The 23,899-nt window shown below is 41.5% G+C and overlaps 1 protein-coding gene across 1 annotated transcript; it reads right to left on the bottom strand.

Moving 5' to 3' along the window:
* Positions 1–268: 268 nt before the first annotated feature.
* On the bottom strand, positions 269–22,616 carry oafa (OAF homolog a (Drosophila)). The gene is made up of 4 exons (XM_029714461.1): positions 21,750–22,616; positions 9,177–9,311; positions 8,528–8,708; positions 269–1,226 (listed from the first exon to the last, which is right to left on the bottom strand). The coding sequence occupies exons 1-4, from the start codon at positions 21,978–21,980 to the stop codon at positions 949–951; spliced, it is 825 nt and encodes a 274-aa protein (XP_029570321.1). The 5' UTR covers positions 21,981–22,616; the 3' UTR covers positions 269–948.
* Positions 22,617–23,899: the final 1,283 nt, after the last annotated feature.

Genomic DNA, 23,899 nt, shown 5'->3' with positions numbered 1-23,899 from the left:
GGACATCCAGCTAACTTGACAACTGTGGGAAGCATTGGGGTCAACATGGGCCAGCATCCCTGTGGAACGCTTTTGACACCTTGTAGAGTCCATGCCCTGACGAATTGAGGCTGTTCGGAGGGCAAAAGAGGGAGCAACTCAATATTAGGAAGGTGTTGCTAATGTTTTATAACACTGTGTATATAATCTGTCTGTTTTGCTACAATTCTGTCTAATTGCTAACAAATGCAGAATTTTTGGAAATTAAGCTTGTAATTGACACAAATCAAAGACAAAATGTGATGAAGTTTATATCAAAGAAAACTTTTCAGATTAGTCATTTTATACATAAGAATCTTCAATAACTTCACCTTGCAACCAAATAAATAATCCCAGCATCAGAGAAACATTGTTGATTGCAACCCGAGTTGCCATCGACCAGGAAGAGAGCTGGCTAAAGCTGTGTTTATGACGTCATAAGTCACTGTCCAACTGACCGTTCCGATCTCACATCCCACGGTTTCCTGTGACAACATAATGGGAACATTGTTCCTTCACCAGTCATCCCACTGGGCAAGAAATGTAGAAAAGAAGCTGCACTGTCCAGCCGTATGCATAAACGTGTCCTTATGAGAGGAGGTTCTTGTAGTCATTTTCTATTAGCTGGGCACAAACGTGTGAGTAACAAACGTGTGAGAGTAACTTTAGGTTGCACAGTATGTACCTGGACACTTCGGCAGCATCATATCCCAACTATAGGAAATGTCAAAGGAGTCATTGAGAGGGTATAGCTTTGGTCTCAATTTCAACCTAAACTGTTCCATTTAAGGCATCAAACTGTTATTATCTCACGACAGGATGAACTGAACCCCAACGTGATATCCAAATTAAATAAGGGAGGAAAAGAAAAGCATTGGCTTGGTTTTTTTTTTGGGGGGGGGGGGGTCTGACTGCACGGCCAGTGTGCTGCTAAATCTCCTCATCCCAGAGACAGAGCTGTTTGTGGGGGACGTAGTATGTGAATTGGTAGCCTTTGCTGCAGCTCTTGATGCCGCACTTGTAGGGGCTGCCTTTGCCTGTGGTGTCGCGGTTGCGGCAGTACTTGAGCAGGCAGGGGTACCACTCCAGACGCAGGCTGAAGCTGCAGGAGCAGGGCTGCCACAGGTCTCTCGTAGAGCGGCACGACAGCAGGACCGGGACCACGTCCACCGACTGGGGCAGGATCTCAAACATGGAGCCCTCCACTCCTACAGGTGCAGCAAGCAACAATTAGTGCATTGACTCACAAATCTAAGGTAGCCTGGTCCCAGATCTGTTTTTGCGGTCTTGCCAACACCCACTGTGACAATGACCATAGGATTTGGTAAGACGGCACAAACAGATCTGGGACTAGGCTAGTAATAAAGGAGCTTTTTCCATGCAAAAGAGTGCTGCTCTCTTTTCAATCACAGATGGTTCACCGTGCACGGCACTGACCATTAGGCTACATTTTTTACAGTACAGTAGTACATTATCTACGACTAGACACGGTTGACTTAATATAAACAAAAAAAGACACAGGGCTCTTCAGTCAGCTCTCGTAAAAAAAACTATCAACAATCACAAAAAGTGATTGCCTAAAGTTGTGCCATGTATACACTCAGAGCAAGAGAGCTATAGGAGCAAAACAGACTATCAGGGAGAGAGTGTTTGACTTTACAGTCAATTGCATATTTTTTTACATTATCAAATACTAAGTGTTATTGAAGTAGAACTGGGCTAGTTTGGTAGTGTACATATAGAGCTAACATGTATTGGATGAATTTAACTTGGAGCGAGAGTGTGATTAAGGTCTAGACCAAGGGTGGGCACTGAATTCCTGGAGGCCATACTGTGTGCAGGCTTTTATTCCAGCTCAGCACTCCAGTCAATCATACTTCACCGAGGGAGGGGCTGACCTCTCCAAATGAAAAAGAGAAGCTGGGAGGACAAAAATGAAAAGGTAATCTGCATCTTTTATTCCACACCCACACAAAGGTGGACTAATGTGTACATTGTCTTGAGAAAAGCCACTAGGCCAAAACATTGACTGTGAAAGATACAGATCCCCAGTGGTGGAAAAAGTACCCAATTGTCATACTTGAATAAAACTAAAGATACCGTAATAGAAAATGAAGTCACCCAGTAAAATACTACTTGAGTAAAAGTCTAAAAGTATTTGGTTTTAAATATACTTAAGTATCAAATGTCAAAAGTATAATCAAAAGTATAAATCATTTCAAATTCCTTATATTAAGCAAGCCAGGCAGCACCATTTTTATTTATTTACGGATAGCCACTCCAACACTGAGACATAATTTACAAACAAAGCATTTGTGTTTAGTGAGTCCACCTGATCAGAGGCAGTAGGGATGACCAGGGGTGTTCTCTTGATGTGAATTGGACACTTTGTCCTGCTAAGCATTCAAAATGTAATGAGTACTTTTGGGTCTTAGGGAAAATTTATGGAGTAAAAAGTACATTATTTTCTTCAGGAACGTAGTGAAGTAAAAGTAGTCCAAAATATAAATAGTCAAATACATACCCCAAAAAACTACTTAAGTACTACCTTAAAATATTTTTACACCACTGCAGATGACTTATTATTTTCACCTAACAGATTCTTAATTTATTTTTTGCTATTCGAGTATTGTTTGTTTGTTTGTTTGTATGTATATCGCAACGTGCAATACTATTATGGCTTTAGCCAGAAGTTTTGCTTTGGCGTTTCTGATTTATTCTACAATTCAAACATGGCGATTATCCTAAACTCCCGTTCCACCAACACCGAAAGACGTGGATGGAAATCTTCGCTTTCAAATTGTGAATTTCGGCCATGAGCAACTGAACAGGTGTTGTGCCGAAAATCTCCCCCCTGCCAGAATCCCCCCTCTAATTTCCTTAAATTTTGTGGCTAGAGTCAAATACTTTCTGTGGCACACATCAGAGTGAAATACTTTCTATAGAACAAACTTCACATCAGGATAGGAAACCGAATTAATAAATGTGTGTTATGTTAAACAGAGGGAGTAAAATGTTGGCAAGCAATATACATTTCAGAACAATTATAGCTGAATTATTATCCTTATACTTTCAAAAATACTAGTCGAATAACACATGGGAGAGATGACGAATTTTGGCAAAGAGATTGATTTATAGACTAATATAAAATCAGTAGCGGATTTATGTACGGACGACATGGGCAGCCACCCACCGTTGAGGGGCGCCATACAAGCTAGAACCATCACATACACATGAAACAAATAGCCAAACCGAAAACTGCAGACATAAATGCTTTCTGCTACTGAGATCAGTGAAATGTAGGCTAAACTGACAACGGAGTGAAGAGCAGAAATCTCAACTAGCAAGCAAGTCGCAGCAATGAAGAACGCGAAGGGGGGGGGGTTATGGCAGGGGGAGATTTTTCGGCACAACACCAGCACCTGATATCACCTTTCCTACAGGAACAGCTGAGCCGCTCGGGGAAGGTACACAGTAAACACCGCTGAGACCGGCTGCGTGTTACATTAAGCCTGCTACGCTGTACACCCGTCCTGGCCCAAACACCTCAAAGCAAGCTAAACAACTATGCCCAAACTGTGGTAAGACAGTAAGGAATTCAAATGCAGTGGATTGTGACATTTGTTTGTTCACAAAGTGTGGAACTATCAACCCCTTGTCATATGATGAAGCTGTAAAGTCCCAAAGTAACATTTTGCTTGTTTGCAATGTATGCTGTTTAAAATGCGGTGCCAAACATTGGGATGCTGGACACAAGCAGGGATGATGAGTGCAACCTAGATGAGATAGTCGATGTATCAGCAGCGGGCACCGAAAATGACATGTTTGACTGTTTCAACCGGAGAGGATTTCATTTTATCCATGTGAACGCAGAGCCTGCTGCTGAAATTAGAGGAACTAAAATTCCTTGCTGAAATTAGAGGAACTAAAATTCCTTGCTTCTCACACACGAGCTGCAGTACTTACTGTGACATCGTCCTCAACTGACCCATCCAACCATGAGGTTGAACTACCGTGTTATAGCGTTCATACAATTGACCGAAACGGTGGCGGCGTGTGTGTTTTTACTAGGAATGATGGGCATTTTAACCCTCTTTCAGATCTGAAAATGGATGGTCTTGAGGTTTCATGGGTAGATATACTTCTTCCTGAATGTCGTCCTATACTTGTTGGTGTGTGTTATCGGCGATTTTAATACAAATGTGCAGTTATCACCCAAGAAAAGTACACTAGTAAATGCCCTGTATAACTTTAAAAATCAGTTATTTGGACTAGAACAACTGATTGTTGAGCCAACCCGGGTGTGTATTGACAGTAAATCAACTTTGGATTTGATTATTGTATCAGATCAAGAGAATGTCTGCCAGTCAGGAGTCTTAAATATTGGTTTTAGTGATCATATGGTAACCTACTGTACCCGTAAGAAATCCATAATGCTACTAGAGCCAGGTAATATATTCATGAAGGTACGGTCTATGAAACAATACTCAAAAAAACGCTAATGTAGAGGTCCTTGGAATTTTGGATTGGTCTCATGTACTACACTGTGATGTTGATCAAGCTTGGTATCTTTTTAACGATCTGTTTGTCTGCACTCGACTCATGCTCCGATGAAACGAATTCAAATCAAACAGCGGTCAGGGAAATGGATCACTTCCGAGATCTTATACCTCATAAGGAAAAGGGATCGCTACCTGGCCAGATTCAGAAGGACAAATCTACAACAAGATTATGATGGTTATATTAACTGTAGAAACCAGGCAAGATACAAAATTGATAAGACCAAATCCCAACATTATATAGATGCCGTTAATGACAACTTACATCAGCCTCGTATACTTTAGAACTTTTTAAAATGGACATTGGCTTAAACTCTCCCTTATGTAAAACCCTGTAGTATTGGCCTGGATATTGATGTTTTATGTTATGACCAGGCAAAAGGTTGCACATTATTCTTTTTTTTTTACCACTATAGCCTCATCTCTGGTTAAGAAGTTACCCTTCTGCTCTGGACACTATGGCCAGTCTTTCATTAACTACTTTTACCATAGCAAAGGTATCACAAATTATTTGTTTGAGCTGTGCATGGTAATAGAGGACAAAGTTAAACTACTGTGCTCATTAATCATAAACAAAGCAACTGGGCTGGATAACTTTCCTGCACAATTCAAAGAATAGTGCTTGTGTCACTGCTAAAATGATAACATATTGTAAACATTTATTAGTAGTGGTACATTTCCCAAGGATCTCAAAACAACCCGGGTGGTTCCACTCCACAAGAAGAGCAGTTAAACAAATGTAGGAATCTACAGACCTGTGTCAATCCTCAGCACCTTATCCAAAGTTGTTGAGAGATTCGTTTTTAAAATCAACTTGAGGGATACCTTCTTGAGCAAACTTCTTTATGAACTACAATCTGGCTTTAGAACAGCTCATTCCACTGATACTTGCCATATCCACATTAAGCAGGAAAGTGAGAAGGGGAACTATACAGGTGTTAGACTAGCAGAAAGCTTTCGGCACTGTGGACCATAATATTCTCCTGATGAAATTGAAATGCATGGGTCTAAATTATGTAGCAGTGAATTGTTTTAGGTCTTATCTGACCAACAGAACACAAGTATGTAATGTTGGTGATGTTCTGTCGGAGGCATTTGGAGTACCGCAGGGATACATTTTAGGGCCTCTCTTATATACATTAATGATATGCCAGATACAGTAAAGTGCAAACTCTTGCTTTATGCTGATGATTCACCCATACTGGTATCAGGGAAGGATGCAGTTTACATAGAGGAGACCCTGAGTTAAGGAATTGCATTTTGTTAGAGATTGGTTGTCTGACAACAAATTGTCACTACATTTGGTAAAAACTGAATTGATTTTGTTTGGAACAAAACAGATTGCTTAGGGCTGACAAGATAATGGTAAACTGTGCAGGCAAGGAGGACGAATCTAAAACAAGTATCTTATCTTTGTGTCCCTAGATAAATCCCTTTCTGGAGACCTGATTGCTGCTAAAAAAAATCTAAAATGGCAAACAAATTAAATTTACATCATAACACTAGATATTTTAACATTAAAAAGTTAAACTGCTTGTCTCAACCCTGATTCAGTTGTCATTTTGATTATGCCTGCTCTGCTTGGTATAGTGGGCTATCAAAAAAGCTGAAAAAGAGAACGCAGGTCATGCAAAATAATGTTATCAGGTATATGCTGAACGTCTCCCCTAGGACCCACATAGGGATACAGGAGTTCCAGAAGGTGGACTTGTTGCCTTGAGTCCAGAGTGGACCAACTTAAATCATATGCTTGACATCTTAAAGGATCGTGCCCCAGACTACATGAAAAACCACATTGATATGGTCTATAACCAACACAGTCACAATACCAGAGCATGTGTTATGTCTTGTAAAATCCCAAGAGTAAACGGAACTGCGAGGAGCACGTTTTCCATATACAGTGAGGGAAAAAAGTATTTGATCCCCTGCTGATTTTGTACGTTTGCCCACTGAAAAAGAAATGATCAGTCTATAATTTTAATGGTAGGTTTATTTGAACAGTGAGAGACAGAATAACAAAAAAATCCAGAAAAACGCATGCCAAAAATGTTCTAAATTGATTTGCATTTTAATGAGGGAAATAAGTATTTGACCCCCTCTGCAAAACATGACTTAGTACTTGGTGGCAAAACCTTTGTTGGCAATCACAGAGGTCAGTCGTTTCTTGTAGTTGGCCACCAGGTTTGCACACATCTCAGGAGGGATTTTGTCCCACTCCTCTTTGCAGATCTTCTCCAATTCATTAAGGTTTCGAGGCTGACGTTTGGCAACTCGAACGTTCAACTCCCTCCACAGATTTTCTATGGGATTAAGGTCTGGAAACTGGCTAGGCCACTCCAGGACCTTAATGTGCTTCTTCTTGAGCCACTCCTTTGTTGCCTTGGCCGTGTGTTTTGGGTCATTGTCATGCTGGAATACCCATCCATTTTCAATGCCCTGGCTGAGGGAAGGAGGTTCTCACCCAAGATTTGACGGTACATGGCCCCGTCCATCGTCGCTTTGATGCGGGGAAGTTGTCCTGTCCCCTTAGCAGAAAAACACCCCCAAAGCATAATGTTTCCACCTCCATGTTTGACGGTGGGTATGTTGTTCTTGGGGTCATAGGCAGCATTCCTCCTCCTCCAAACACAGCGAGTTGATGCCAACACTTCCACCCAGTCCACCCATCTGACCACAACACTTCCACCCAGTTGTCCTCTGAATCATTCAGATGTTCATTGGCAAACTTCAGACGGGCATGTATATGTGCTTTCTTGAGCAGGGGGACCTTGCGGGCGCTGCAGGATTTCAGTACTTCTCGGCATAGTGTGTTACCAATTGTTTTCTTGGTGACTATGGTCCCAGCTGCCTTAACAAGATCCTCCCGTGTAGTTCTGGACTGATTCCTCACTGTTCTCATGATCATTGCAACTCCACGAGGTGAGATCTTGCATGGAGCCCCAGGTGGAGGGAGATTGAGTTATTTTGTATTTCTTCCATTTACGAATAATCACACCAACTGTTGTCACCTTCTCACCAAGCTGCTTGGCGATGGTCTTGTAGCCCATTCCAGCCTTGTGTAGGTCTACAATCTTGTCCCTGACATCCTTGGAGAGCTTTGGTCTTGGCCATGGTGGAGAGTTTGGAATCTGATTGATTGCTTCTGTGGACAGGTGTCTTTTATACAGGTAACGAGCTGAGATTAGGAGGGAGTGCTCCTAATCTCAGTTTGTTACCTGTATAAAAGACACCTGGGAGACAGAAATCTTTCTGATTGAGAGGGGGTCAAATACTTATTTCCCTCATTAAAATGCAAATCAATTTATAACATTTTTTGACATGCGTTTTTCTGGATTTTTTTGTTGTTATTCTGTCTCTCACTGTTCAAATGAACCTACCATTAAAATTATAGACTGATCATTTCTTTGTCAGTGGGCAAACGTACAAAATCAGCAGGGGATCAAATACTTTTTTCCCCTCACTGTAGGCATTTGTCTATGGAATAGACTTCCCTTGGAGATCTAGCAAATAAAAAGTAAAAATAGCTTTAAAAAGCAGGCAAAGTTTAATTTGGTCAAGGTCGTAATAGTAAGGGAAACCATTCCACTGCCCCTTGTGCCCCCTACTGCTGGTCAGGTGTATTATCTGAAGGATTGGTATGACGTGCAATTGATAGATTGTTTTAATATGGCAGATTTTTAACGTTAGGGAGAAGTGCAGTGAATAGTGCCACTTTTTAGGAAGTCAATATAAATTCATTTATTTACGGTTGTTCGTAATTTTGTTTTGACTTTTAAATCATTATGTGTTATTGTTTTTACCATTGAGGACCACTTTGGAAATAAGCGTTTTAGTTAATACTTTCAAGCGATATCCTCTGGGTCCACATTGTGCATTTTGTTGTATATGTCGGTTGCCCAAAATCCATTCAAATCTGTGTGACGATGTGCCCTCATATTCATTCTATTGACCTCTCTCCAGCCAATGTTTGACGTCCCTCTCCCGGGTGTAGATAGCCTCCCGGGCCTCGCTGCACATGTTGTGGATGTGGCTGCTGAGCTGCCACGCCTGGCTCAGGTTCACCGCCACGTTCATGGTCAGCTGGTCCAGGCCCCGCCTCTCCTCCGCCGTGCGAATGGATTGAGGGTTTTTCTGGTGGACCACAGGACAAAGTCAGTCATGTCGCCATGGTCACTTTATCAAATGGGATAATGCTCATTCACTTCCCCCACACTCCCAGCAAGGATACCCACTGGCCTTATTATTTGTTATTCCCTGTACCCTTCCTTTGGTGTTATCACTGATCTGACAAAGCAGGAATAGGTGGAAGCTACATAGGAACCTCTTGCTAGCAAGTATCATGTTGTTAGATCAGTGATTACCTGAAGGAGTGGAAGGATACACTTAACATATTCAAACAGAGCAACTCAGAAAGTTAATTTCTCTGTACTACTAGTGCATATGTAGCAGAGGAGGTTTGGATCCACTCTCATGCAATGACTAAACTTGCCTGAGACCTGAATACTTCTGTTAGCTCCCTGAGCTAATGCCTTTAACTCAGCAACTAACAGTCTTGAAGCACCTGAGACCTGGGTTAGAACCCCGGTGGGTGACACATACCTGTCTGAGTCGGGCCATGGACTCGCTGGGAATGAACTCGTTGTGGTTGAGGTGCGAGATGAAGCACAGGGCCTGGTACTGGCTCTGGCCCCTCTCCAACTCCCCAAGGATGAGCGCCCGGAAGATCTTCACATGCTGAAGGGGAGGGAAGGAGGGAGACCGATTGTGAGGCAGGGTAACTGCAACTGCATAAGGATCTGGGTCGTGTTCATTACGCACCATACGGAAGAAAAACAAAAAAACTATTGAAACAGAGAGGGACTTCCTGGACTTGTCCAATAAGAAAGAAAGATTTTCATTTATCATTTTTAAAACGTTTTGCTAGGGTGTGCCATACTGTTTTGGACCAGTATAGTAGCCTTGAAACAAGGTTGGAATGCAAGTTAAGCAACTGAATCCTTCATTCTGCATCTGCACCGTTACACACTAAACCACATTAGAATGAAAGATTTGGAAATAAATTCACATTCAGTCTCCTTTCACTAGCACTGTTTATTTACACAGTCAAATCGGTGCCCAAAGAGTTCTTCTTGAACTTTAACACCCATAACTTCAAAAAGATGAATCATCTCGTTACACTCATGTGAACAAAGCAGAAAAATGAAGATGTTGGAAGGAAGGTTTTACCACGACTTTGTTGCTGTTGGCAACCGAACGAGAGATCTGGCTGCGGCCCCAAGGCCATAAAGAGAAGTTCCAGCCGAGGACAGCAAAGCCACAGACCCGTCTCCCCCATTCATCAGCTCTCCCTTCCCTGACATCTCTCACACACACAGTCCGCGGAGAACCAGACAATCCGCGGAGGGACTGCTTCAGGCACACTCAGGGTAATTACAGGAAAGCAGCACTGCTCCTCTCCTCTGAAACCACCATCATAGGGAAGAAACCCAGGCAGAGAGCAGCAGGGGGTAGTATAAGGGGAGGACATGGTAATGCAGCCAAGGCTTCTCCAACCCCAGCATTGTGTTATGGCAGGTGTTAAGACTGGGTGACAGCTATATGTTACATTTAACATCCTGCTCTAAAAGTATGTTGGAGACCTACTGTGTGCGAATTTAAAAAAGGCGAAAACGTAAGTGTTTTTTTTTTGTACAAGAAAAATGTTTTTTTGGCACATTTTAAAACCATTTATGGCATTTTGGGGGTGGTTTCAGTAACCTGGTAAATGGCTATAATTTATTAAAAACAAATAAGAGGACACCCTCTGTTCTATAAATACAACAGCACCAGTAGGATCATGGAGTAGTCCTAACTTTGGGCTGCAACAGAAGCTCTTGTGCCAAGTCACACTAGGTTGGCACCCTCCCAGTCCCAGGCCTAACTACCACAGCAACACTGTGCGCTCGAGAAAAGACAGACATCAGGTTACAGGATAAGTGAGAAAATGTGCAACCAATGATGAGCGGTGTCAGAAAATGGCTAAAAAGTAGTACACCTGCTCATATGATGACAGAATGCAAATAAGCCATGTCACGAGCAAGGCACCATGCGAGAGAGTATTAAAGCCAAAGCGATCAAAAGATAGATCCTACTTAAAAATCTGGCAAGCGGGTTGGTAATGTTTTTTTTTCCTCTTTTCTTTTTAAATCAGTGCATTATGCAAATGCCTTGTCGGCAAAGGCAAATGTCTTTAGCAGCAGATGGTGACTGAGCACAAGCTACTGGCCACCTCAAATCAATTTGCATAGATAGTCGGCTCCAATTCACTCCCTACCATTTACCTCTGGCCCTAACTCTTTGATGTTAGTACATCTGTAAGGTGGAAACAATATGATGGAAGCTTCACCACTAGTCTGATTTAGTTATCCAGATTCGCAAACAGCTAAAAGGGGCTAGGGCCAAAGAGCTAATCGATAGATAGGACCTGTGTCCTAAATGGTATCCCGACCAGGGCCCAATGTAGGGAATAGGGTGCCATTTGGGACACATACAGGAATGCTAATGGGGTGAGGAGTGTGTGCAACCCTTCCTGTTGGCCCACTCTACTTCCCTTGCACTTCAGAGACTGGCACTGGTTGTATCCACAGTTGCCCAAACCTAAAAGACTGTCATTTTAATTGTCAAAGATAACTGAACTTGTTGACACATGTGTGATAGGACTGTAACAACTGTACGGCTGGTCATTTTTATTCAAGCATTTTCATGTTTAAATATGTCCCTAAACTGAAGTGTGCATTGTACACTAGTCAGGAGAATCTGTAATAAAAAATAAAATAAAATCAGGGGCTTTGTTCTATCAAAACCAGGAACTGGGTTTCTGTGAACAAGTTTAAAAAGGGCAATCTGATTGGTACATCCATTTCTTGACTTTTGAAATAATGATTTATACCCATTGAATATTGAAATATTACTTTTGCCTCATAGAAGCCCATCCCAGCCCAAAATATAAGATTGATTGACTCTAATATATATATTTTAAGTTATAAATTGACACATCATGTATGGTCTGTCCTTGCAGCCATAGCTGTTTATGAATTTGAGAGTGGTTACATTTACATCCTTCAGCTTTTTACCAAAACAGTGACCACTTTTAATATTTGAACTACATATTTGTGCTTTAAATTAAAATGTGCCAAGTGCTATGAGAAAACATGATAAAATAAGCCCATCTGCTAAAAGCGGAAATATGACCACATAATTATATAGAATTACGCGTTTTACCCAACATTCAGCAACATCCCTGACAAGAGGAGTGTGTTGCATTGATATCTAAAATGAACAGACATGGCTTCTCATTTGACATTCAGAAAATTGGCCTTTCATTTCCTAGGAGTCCAAGCCCATTTGTTATCTAATGTTTTAAAATGTCAGTGCACTGATTGGCACACTTAGTTGGTGTAGAGGAGCAGAGGAGTTTCCCCTGATGAGAGTGAAGATGACATAGCAAATGAACAGAAGTCAGACACTGGATTTCACAACAGTGTTTTATGTGGCTCTGGATAGTTCAAATCAGTCATTTGGACATGCGGTTCCACACGATTGCAGCTATATGCGAGGAGTTTTTCACCAATACTCACATTTAGGAAAATGACTGAAACACAAATTTGCTTATCTTGCCACAAATTGAGAAACAAGTACACCAAAGGTCTCACATATGGATTTGAAAATGAAGTGCGACATTAAAGACGGTATGGTGCCACTTTTTCAGATGGTCTCCGTCCTGTAGAGCTCCTGAATGCCATCCACAAGATGCAGCTACAGAACATTTTTGGAGAGGTGTGCATTGCACCGCGACTCTTCTGTACAATGCCTGGAACAGTTGCTGGAGGTGAACGTGCCTTCAGTAAGCTGGAACTTATAAAGAACTAACTAAGATCTACAATGTGCCAAGACAGGTTGAACAGCCTTGTCATCCTTTCAATTGGAAACCAGTTAGCTAGACAATTAAAAACTTTAAAGTCATTATAAATGAGTTTGCTCATGAGAAGGCTCGACGCTGGCAACGCCCCTGCTTACAGCTATTGCTTCAGTCCCATACAGCTCCAGCCCCCACCTTTGTCCCAGAGTTCATATCTTGCAACTGGCAGTGGACATCAAGATCCAGAGCAACCTCTTCAGAATCCAAATTGCTCAGGCATTGAGCAAATACTTACTGATCATTTCCATGGTGTAATTGTTCTGCCCACCTAGGTTTTCCTTCCCCTTATGCCAAACTTTAGCACTGTAAATGGTGCGACGCAGATAAGACAAGTTGTATATTTTTATGACCCAAAGAAAATGGTAAAATTACATTTGTTTATGGACCATCATACGTTTCGTAGCTCAATCACGTTTGGGAGACCACAACAGTGACAACCCAAAGTACCCTCACAGGACAGGCAGGAAGATCCTGAATATAAACATAGCGAACTTCAATTTGAGATTGAGTTGGTTATCCCTTGAAAAGAAAAGACGCATTAAAGTAAAATAAATAACACCATCAAAACAGGTCTTATCAATGATGTCATCTACAATGTGTAGGAATGGCCATTTTCCCATTATCTGTTGCTTGATAAGTTTAAAAACACACTGGAGTTCAGGCCCCTTTGACATTACATAGAAAATTGGCCATATCTGATAGAACGTATCTCTTAGTGTTGATTTTACAAGGTGGCTTGCTTTCCTTGTTGAGCTGCAGTCCAAAAATGGAGTATAGACAGGCTAAACCAAGCAGAAATCATATCCATTGTCATAAAAATAAAATATAAAAAAAAGGTCTAGTGTTGTGGTGCATTTGATTGCGAAAAGTTCAAAAGGTATTCGGCGTTACTGTGCCTGCCCTTTCCCCTCCTGCCGGTCTTTGACTGTGAGACCTTTTTATTATTAGCAGTGTTGAAAGCACAACATCTGCCTGTCGACCCAGAGCAGAATAAAGACATCCGCTAGTGGACGGGGCCAGGAGGCAGTCCTCAGGGAGAGCAGAGTAGAGGACAATGAGTATGGGAGAAAGGCTCCGTTTGTGCTGTGTAGCCAACAACCACAGGAGTGAGAAAAAAATATATATTTAAATATGGGAACAGGCTCTGAAAACAGCAGGCTAAAAATTGCCAAAACAGCAAACTTGGCCTAGAGTGAACCACTAAATAACAATGCGTCCTAAATTATTTTTCTACACCAAAACAAGGCTACCATCAGAAAGCAGCTTGTCTTAAGAAAAAGAAACTAGACACCATTCTTCCTCCACACCTCCCCTCTTTAGTGTGCATGCTGGCTGTCTGCTAACCTTAAAAGATATCCTGAGGAAATGCCCTGCAGCTCCTGTGTATTGAGCAACTACCCATTTCTTATCTGTGGAGCAGATCTTCCACACAGGGATCAATACATGGTGGGAGTTGGAGTCCATATCCTTCCCATATGACTCAGTGCAGTAGTGGGAGCTTACACAACTGCAGTGGATGGATTCACTGGATGGCCCCGGTGGTCCAAGAGTTCTAACCTGTATGGCATCCATTCCTAAAACCACAATAGTTCCTGGAAAAGGTGACACTGCTTGCCTGTTTAAAAAAAGTCTGACAAGTTTGTGCAAGTGACAAAGTGGGATGGCCTCAGTCAAGCATAAGATCTGGTAAACGAGTTGACTTCAGATGCATTGCACGGACCCAACTTCATGTTCACGAGGAAATGCTGAGAGAAATTTCCCAGAATTCCCACACGAGCAACCGAATAACGTGTAAGCCACCCAGATAATAATGAGAAGTTGGAAACAAAAAAGGTGCAATGGTAATTGTGCTGCAACGGGGTCCAAGTTCTTGTTCAAGTTTCCAACTACTTGTCCAAGGTTACTGGGAGATATGCGATGGCTATGAAAGGATAAAAATGGATGGGCAGCTGCCAAACGGGTCAGAGATATATCGCAATGGGAGTCTGCTCATAAAAGGCTAACCGCTGTGCTCGCTGCTCTTTACAAACAAGTGGGTGTGTGATAGAAATAAATCAATTCATCCCAAGAGTCGCTTACTGTTTGGGCGTATCATAAATACCTTTTCTTTGAAGAGAGAATATCTAGACATAAGACAGCCTGAGGGCTAAGGGAGTTGTGAAACACAATACATTTATGAACACAGATAAAAGACTTAAGAGAGAGCTAATGCTCTCGTTCACACGACCGTGGCATTGTTGGTACAGAGGCATAGTAAATTTAAAGTGATAGTGTGTCAGGTATATTCCCAACATCTGTTGCTCATCTCAACCAGAGTGTGTATGTGTGAGACAAATAAGCTGCAATTATAGTAATCGGTCACACATACAATGCATTCCGAATGTATTCAGACCCTCGTCTTTATCCACATTTTATTACGTTACAGCCTTATTCTAAAATTGATTAAATAGCTGCAAAGAAAAAGTCATATCTCAGACTGGCCAATAAAAAGAAAAGGATGGGCAAAAGAACACAGACACTGCACAGAGGAACTCTGCCTAGAAGGCCAGCATCCCAGAGTAGCCTCTTCACTGTTGACGTTGAGACTGGTGTTTTGTAGGTACTATTTAATGAAGCTGCCAGTTGAGGACTTGTGAGGCGTCTGTTTCTCAAACTAGACACTAATGTACTTGTCCTCTTGCTCAGTTGTGCACCAGGGCCTCCCACTCTTTCTATTCTGGTTAGAGCCAGTTTGCGCTGTTCTGTGAAGGGAGTAGTACACAGCGTTGTATGAGATCTTCAGTTTCTTGGCAATTTCTCACATGGAATAACCTTCATTTCTCAGAACAAGAATAGACTGATGAGTTTCAGAAGAAAGGTTTTTGTTTCTGGCCATTTTGAGCCTGTAATTGAACCCACAAATGCTGATGCTCCAGATACTCAATTAGTCTAAAGGCCAGTTGTATTGCTTCTTTAAATCAGCACAACCGTTTTCAGCTGTGCTAACATAAGAAGGGTTTTCTAGGGATCAAAAGGGATCAATTAGCCTTTAAAAATTATAAACTTGGAATAGCTATCAACGTGCCATTGGAACACAGGAGTGATGCGTCATGATGTGGCCCTTTTTGGGTACTCTCTCACATACACACTTATCTCAGGTCGTAAATTCCTGGAGGAGACCCTCTCCCCCGGGCCATGCAGAAAGAGACAGAGAGAACAAAGGATTTTACATAGCGAACTCCTAAACTCCTAAAGGGACGGGTATGACGAGTGTGTTTCATTTGGTGACCTCAGAGAAGACAGGAAACACACATGACTATCTCTGAATATGTACATTTCTCAATTATGGTGTTTGCATCTAATTCTTGTATAAAATAAATGAGTAAAAATGAAACTATTTGTGAAATGTAATATGATGTGAAACCTTTAATGTGAAAGAATTGTATTCCCTTTAAAGTTTAACTAAGTCATTGGCCTGCCCTCGTGAGCACAGACATGATCTAGCGTCATTGAACAGCCCTTTTCTACTGGTACGAATAAAACCCCCTCCTGAAGAAATCCTCTTCAGATCGATGGACACAGAGGGGGCACAGGTTGAGTTTAGACCACAAAAACCTCAGTTTAAGCTAAGGTTGTAATGGTTGTTGAATTCCTAACCATACCACATGGAGCATTGGCTACACGGCTGGAAATCGGAGAAAAAAATAAATAAAAATCGGAGAATATCGATCCCGACAGAATAAGAGCAAATCTTAGATACTAATTACTAGTCTGCAGCTAGAAATTATATCAACCTGGGATGCGAAGACCGACAAAACATCTATTCTATAAGAACATTTCTGAATGGTACTCTGAAGTATCCATTCTAACCACGAAAGACTTCAGGGAAGCAGCGAGAGAGACGCTCGGATGAACTTTCCAACAGAGGGGACTGACGATTCCAACAGAGGCCACGATGACACACTGGGCGTGTGTATATATATATATATATATATATATATATATATATATATATATATATATATATATATATATATATATATATATATATATATATATATATATATATATATATATATATATATATATATATATATATTGTTTGCAATTATTCCCGAATGAGTGAGCGTTCAAGTGCAAAGGATTAGCATTTCAATTAACATAATTATCAACTGTGTAGTGGCTGTCTTTTCCGCCCTTCTCAGTCCACACCCACTTCCCTTTGTCCGCCGAGCCGTCATATCGGCTTAGTCCACTGGGGAACCTCCCCTATCGTTTCCTTGTAACCATATCTACTGTGTTTGTTTATGCATTTCTGTGATTACTTAGTTAGTAAATAAATGATTAAGACAATTGATGTATGGATAATTCATAGTAAAGCCTGGGCTCGTGCAGATAACCAACAATTTACGATGTTTGGAATGAGACTAACGTGAGGTAAAGTATAATTCATTAATTAGAAGACAATTAGGAAAATTAGAACATTATAATCTGAAGATTTTCCTTGGTGCCCCGACTTCCTAGTTAATTACATTTACATGATTAGTTTAATCATGTAACAATAATTACAGAGAATTGATTTGATAAAACAAGTCTTCAAATTTAATGATGCCATAGACATGACAGATGGTTGCTGATAATGGGCCTCTGCACGCCTATGTAGATATTCCATTAAATCAGTCGTTTCCAGCTGCAATAGTAATTTACAACATTAACAATGTCTACACTGTATTTCTGATCAATTTGATGTTATTTAAAAATGGACAAAGGTGATTTTCTTTCAAAAACAAGGACATTTCTAACTGACCCCATACTTTTAAATGTCAGTGTAGGTACATGACGTAATGACGCCACGTAAAATTTTGCGCTACACGTGCAACCCAGCATTCCTAACCTAGCCCACAATGTCTGCTGTGTGGATCGAGCAGTCAACAAGTCGAGAAGTCAATCCAAAGAGTAAGAAGATTTCAGCGAGAACTCAAAAGGCAAAATCCATTAATGCCAAGATAATGGTATTCATTGCCCTTGACAATCAACCGTTCTCTGTTGTGGGTGATGTTGGCTTTCGCCGATTGTACCGGTGCTCGACCACACTACCAAGTGAGCTATTTTTCAGATGTTGCCCTACCGGAGTTGCACAGTAATAGCGTCACTGCTATTAGCGTCACGAGTGACATTTGGACCAGCGATATCAGCCCCATGAGCATGCCAAGTCTGATAGCACACTGGGTCGTCAAGGATTTCATACTGAGGAAAGTCGCATTGCATGCTCATGAATATGCTGGTTATCATACCGCTGCTGCCATTTCAATGGCACTTGAGAACATGTTTGAAACATGAACACACTAGCTAGCTCCAGTCGAACAACTGACTCGAGAAATAAGCTCATCAACTGCGCCTGCAGCATACGTGATGCCCTCTGTCATGGCATTGAAACGCCTGCTCAACAAAACTGCCAACACAGGCTGTGAACAAGCGAGTCGGTGGCATTCTCTCTTTACTGTGTCGCCACCATGCTCGATGCTATGTACAAGGACCGCTACTTCAATGCAGACAAGAAACAGGGTTTACGTGAAATGTTACATACACAGCTGAACAATATGGAAATGGACACAGTGACAGCACCGAGGAAGAAAGGCCACGGACAGAGAGCTGAAACTTCACTGCTTGACATGTATGATGAAATCCTGGATGAGAATGAAACGACTGAACAAATGAACAGCACAGCAAGTAAGTGAAACAAATAGGTTTTGATTATGTTTTACTGGTAATGGGGACATACGTAACTCCAACAAAATAACGTTTTGGTCAGTGTGTGTATGTGTAACCTTTAACTAGACAAGTCAGTTAAGAACAAATTCTTATTTACAACGACGGCCTAACCCGGCCAAACCCAGACGACGCTGGGCCAATTGTGCGCCGCCCTATGGGACTCCCAATCACGGCTGGATGTGATACAGCCTGGATTCGAACCAGGGTATACTTTAGTATATATAGAGTACATACCCCACCAGACAAGCCACTATGGTTTCGTTGCGGTACCCAAACCCAAAAATTGAGATTTAATGCGTTGCTCAGTTATGTATAGAGCCATGTCATCATGGAATGCTCTGCCACAAGAGGTTACTCAGGCAAAAAGCTAAGTTTAGCTTAAAAAAAACATTGTATCCTCTTTCTAAAGATCCAATTTAACTGTACTGTAAATAATATTATGTTCCCTTGTGTAAATAGTATGCTTGTTGTCTCCTGGTGTTTTCCCTATATACACTGAGGATACAAAAAATTAACAATACCTGCTCTTTCCATGATAGACTGACCAGGTGAAAGATATGATCCCTTATAGATGTCACCGTTAAATCCACTTCAATCAGTGTAGGTGAAGGAGAGAAGACAGGTTAAAGAAGGATTGAGACATGGATTGCGTATGTGTGTCATTCAGAGGGTGAATGAGCAAGATATTTAAGTGCCTTTGAACGGGGTATGATAGTAGGTGCCAGGTGCACCGGTTTGTGTCAAGAACTGCAACAATGCTGGGTATTTCCACACTCAGTTTCCCCATGTCAAGAGTGGTCCACCACCCAAAGGACATTCAGCCAACTTGGCACAACTGTGAGAAGCATTGGAGTCAACATGGGCCAGCATGCCTGTGGAACGTTTTCAACACCTTGTAGAGTCCATGCCCCGACAAATTAAAGCTGTTTTGAGGGGAAAGGGTATACTCAGTGTTTAGGGAATAAGGTGCCATTTGGGACACAGACAAGCTAGTTTTGTGGTTCACATTCAAACTGTTGGGAAAGACCACAAACATTCTCTCACTGATGAGTGTGTGCGGGCCTGGCCTGCATCATCGTGACCATTCCCAGATATTTCTCCCCCTCAAAAATGTTAGACATTCCCAGTTGATTGTCTTCAAAAAGGAAGGACAAACTATTTTATTCCACCCGTGTCGTGGGCTGGAGGTTGTGCCCTGAAGTGAAACTCTGGGGAGGTTTTGCTTTTCATTCAAGGTAACATTACACTTGTTTTACATTAGGTCGTCTTAGACTAGAGACTTAAAAATGCAAGAATTGTAATATGATGCCCTACTTCAGGGATTATCAACTAGATTCAGACGCGGGCCAATCTTTTTTCCGAGAGGATGGTCAGGGGGCCGGAACATAATTACAAATAATTTGTCAACTGCAAATAGACCGCAAGAAGCCCAAACTGATATAATATTTAACTAAATCAATATTTCAAACCTTGCTTACATTTGTACATGATTACATACCGTTTCTGTCTCTATTATGCATGGGAATACTTTGGAACAGATTTACAAAATTCAAATAACTTAGTGCTGATTTGCTGGTGTTTTTACAGTCCAACAACACACACACATAATCATTATATATAAAGAAAAAAAACACTGGAGGTCCAAATTCAGTTGGGGTACCCTGCCCTACTTTGTTATCAGGTTGGCAAAAGCACTGTTATGATGGCTCTAGTTCTGTTATCGTAACTGCTACACCTGGGTAATTCTGAATGTGCCACAACATTGGAGTTCAATGTAAAGCAGTGGTCTTTTGATTTTAGTGTAGAGACTTTGGCAATTGCATCTCCCTTTTTAGTAAAATGTAATTTTTGGGAATCAGGGGCTACATTTTGGGGTCAAGTGCTTGCTTGAACATGGTAAATTAATATACACATTCCAGCCGTTTTCATGCAAATGGAGAATAAGAATAATCCATTCCTACAGATTGAGGTGTGGTTTGTTAGGTAGCCATATCATTTCACCACACGTCCATGTTTGTGTAAAATTTTCAGTTCATCCCCCCTCTTCTTATCACGGAATGACTCATTCCGATTCTCATAGTTGTACTGATCCCATAGATTACAGTACTCCTGTTCCCACAACCCATGCCAACTCATGGGGATTTTGGCATGAGGCTATGACTGATAATAACAGCATCTACACACCTAGCTGGCTGGTCCCGTGAACAAAATCATTACAGCAACAAATCCATTGATATAGATATCTACTCCATTTACTGCTACCCATTGTTATCTCCTGTTTAAGAGCTTTCCTTTCCATATGCGGATCTGAGCAGTAAATTCTGCATGGCTGCTTGAAGTCAAAGTTGATCCAACTTCCCATATATACTTGAGATAGAGAGTTAAATGAGAACCACATGTAAACGGAATGGAGAGGCAGGCCTCCAAGTGGAACTGATCAAACAGAGAGGAAACCAAGAGGAAAGAGTGCCTGTAGCTAATTTGGCTAAACAGGCTTCGCAGCCATGGTGTGATGTGCTCAGAGATGTGTCATCACCGATTTGGCAACGTGACGGCCTCTTTTAATCACAAAATTTCCCCATTTGATTTGTGAACCATACCACAGATCAAAAAAGGTCAGACATGCCCACTTAATCCTAGAAAATCTCCCCCTTCACTTCTTGCCAGGCTGTCAGTTTCTGTGCGACTGCAACAATCACAGACGCATGCCTTTGGTCTGTGTCTGAGAGTAGTGCACAGTGACCAGAGGCACCCGGGAAACAGGCTGCATGTTTGCTGGTTCACATGTCACACTGAAGCAGTGAGTAGATCAGTGTTTCTCAACCTCTGGCCCATGGACCAGCACCGGTCCTGCAGATACTGCATGACAGGTCCCTTACGGTTAGCCGACACTGGTTTAGGCTTAGTCGGTTATTTTGTGCTAGTTTTAAAATGTAGCCATTGTTTAACGTAACTGGTCCTGCAAGAAAGAAGGACCATAGCTTCCCGGTCCCTGGCACAACAACGTTTGTGAACCACTGGAGTAGATGGGTGTCCTTGCTCTCCGACTAGGCCCTTCTGTGTTGATAGGACTGAGCAGGCTCAGAGTAAAGACATGAGTTGTATTGCAAAAGAGTAAGAATAGCATTCCTAAACCGATCCTTACAAGCGAGAGCTTAATTCAATATTCAGTTTGTTGTGCCACCTCAGATTATCCACTCATGCATGTTGAGGAATTTACCAGCATGAGGAGAGGAGGGCCCATGGCCAGGGAGTCAACTCATCAGCACTGAAATGACACAGGCTACACTAACACGATTAGGCTATGGTGTACTATTTTCTAAGTTAGTTACATGGAGGTATATTAGTCTACATTCAACATCTGCATTACCTCTGATCAGGCTGGCAACATAGGTGGTCATTTGGGCAATAACCCAACACAAAACAGTGAAGGTGTGGGGCAAAACACATTTGCAGCCACTCACCTGTTTGAAGTCAGCAACAAATGTTATGAGAGTTCCATCTTCCTGTTTGAACTCAAGTGTGATGGAGTCTTTTTCACTGTCTGCTTCTAGAACTTCCTCTGTGATTTGTCCATCAGCTAAACGAACACGAACTTTCAGCTCTGAACAAAGTCCGAACGTTGTTAAAAATATTAGTGCCCAGAGAAATGCATTTATCCGAGCTGAAACCGGTGGAACACAACTCCCAAACATTCCAGAAGACGCAGAACTGAACTTGACAGAGGAAAAATACTAAAGTCCAGGTGAAATCCAACCGTCTCTATTCAATATCAACAGATAATTATTTAGTTGCATTTCAGTTTCAACAGGTAGCCCCTTTGCGATCTATTCTTTGTAAAAAAATATATACATATGAAATCCAAGCAGTTGTTCGTCTTCCATGCTTTACGCTATAATTCATGCCGTGATTGATTTGATTTTGTACAAACATTAACGCGACTCGGGTGAATTGTCAAACGCATACAGTAGGTAAACCAACCTCGATCAAGACTTCAATCTCTGCTTTTAATTTCACAGATATTTTTTAACAACTAAAACGACTTCAATGCATATCAGAATCATGCGCGATGTACTATCCCACACTCTCTCTTGATCGTAACACAGCACGTTGCTTCTCTGTTTTTATCCTCATATTTTTTCTTTTATTCTCATTCAGTCCGGTCACTTCCTTCAGTATCCAAACCACAGCAGAGTATCCTACTTGCATGGCCTCAAAAACTTTCAGCGACGGCGCTGTGAATTCAATGAGCGTTGCAAACACTTAAAGGCACAGCACCCTCGAAAGGTAGCACAAGGGCATGTGATGATTTGGTTGTGATCCAACAAGAAAATCCAAGCTGTCGCAATAATTATAGCATATGGTATGGTATAGGCCACAAGAGAAGGTAAACTGAATAATTATAACACCGTTTTTGTTATTATGAAGCGTTGTTGCCACTACTGCACAAGAAGATAAACCTACTGCAGTTGTTATAAGCGTTTGTGTGAAAATGATTGTGTACATTTGATTATGGATTTTAATTCACCTAATCAAAATAGTCCGTATTCTTTTCTGAATTTATATATGGCGTTATATAAAATTTGTGGCTAAAAACATCTAATGATTTCAAAACATACAAGCGGCATTGTTTTTATTTGCGCTTAAAAGCTATCTTTTTTATTTTATTCATTTAACTAGGCAAGTCAGTTAAGAATAATTTTTTATTTACAATGACGGCCTACCAGGGAACAGTGGGTTAACTGCCTTGTTCAGGAGCAGAATGACAGATTTTTACCTAGTCAGCTCAGGGATTCAATCCAAAACCTTCCGGTTACTGGCCCAAAGCTCTAAACACTAGGCTACCTGCCGCCCCAAAGTCATCCACTATCTAACCCAATGTCATCCATTATTTATGAGGCCATTGAATTATAGCTTGTGAACTTCAGATAATTACTAGTTGTGTCAAGCTACATGGGCTATTCACTGATTTCCTTGTTGGAAAAAGTCACTCCTCTTTCCTACTCACTCGTGTTATTATACTTTTATGATGTCCTTAAGGGGGAACTTTGACAATACAGAGGTGTGTAAAAGGAAGTGCCACACACAGAGAGCAACATCTGGAGACCGGTGGCTCAATCAAAGTGCCACATTTAAATGGTAGATTACCTCTGAAGGCGGTGATGTTCCACAGCTAGACCTCATCATCAGATCTCTTATCTCCAGGTGATGCACTGCCTGCTGGGTGGCCTCCAGGTTGGTGACCCTGTGGAGGAGCACTTACGCACTGCTGCAACCAAGTGGGGGTGCGCTCCACTGAAGGGGAAAACAAATAACCAGGGCTCTAAACCTGAACAAACAGTGTCAGCTGGTTAGGCACATTGATGAATTGGTGAATTGGTGGAGCCAAGAAGGTCAAGCAAACAGATCCTTTGTGGTGTGTGTGCAAACCTCAAGCAGTTATGGGCTTAGCGCAGAGCCTTGTTGAACATGCTGATTTGTCATCAAATTGATTATTATCTGATCTCTGTATGTGTTTAGCATGGGATAATTTCATTTAGCGACTTATGGTTAAAGGTGCACTATGCAGAAATCGCTCTGCCATTTCCTGGTTGCAAAAATTCAAATAGTTTGC

Source organism: Salmo trutta, chromosome 26 (genome assembly GCF_901001165.1).
Source record: "Salmo trutta chromosome 26, fSalTru1.1, whole genome shotgun sequence".
NCBI classification, from domain to species: domain Eukaryota; kingdom Metazoa; phylum Chordata; class Actinopteri; order Salmoniformes; family Salmonidae; genus Salmo; species Salmo trutta.
The sequence above is the reverse complement of the archived record's forward strand: the minus strand, read 5'-3'. Positions and strand labels throughout refer to the sequence as shown.

Excerpts from the sequence above, each read along its gene's own strand:
- oafa (XM_029714461.1), bottom strand. The coding sequence starts at position 21,980 with ATGTTTGGGAGTTGTGTTCCACCGGTTTCAGCTCGGATAAATGCATTT. Across the intron at positions 9,312-21,749 it reads TTGTTGCTGACTTCAAACAG|CATGTGAAGATCTTCCGGGC; the intron begins GTGAGTGGCTGC and ends CCTCCCCTTCAG. Across the intron at positions 8,709-9,176 it reads CCATGGCCCGACTCAGACAG|AAAAACCCTCAATCCATTCG; the intron begins GTATGTGTCACC and ends GTGGTCCACCAG.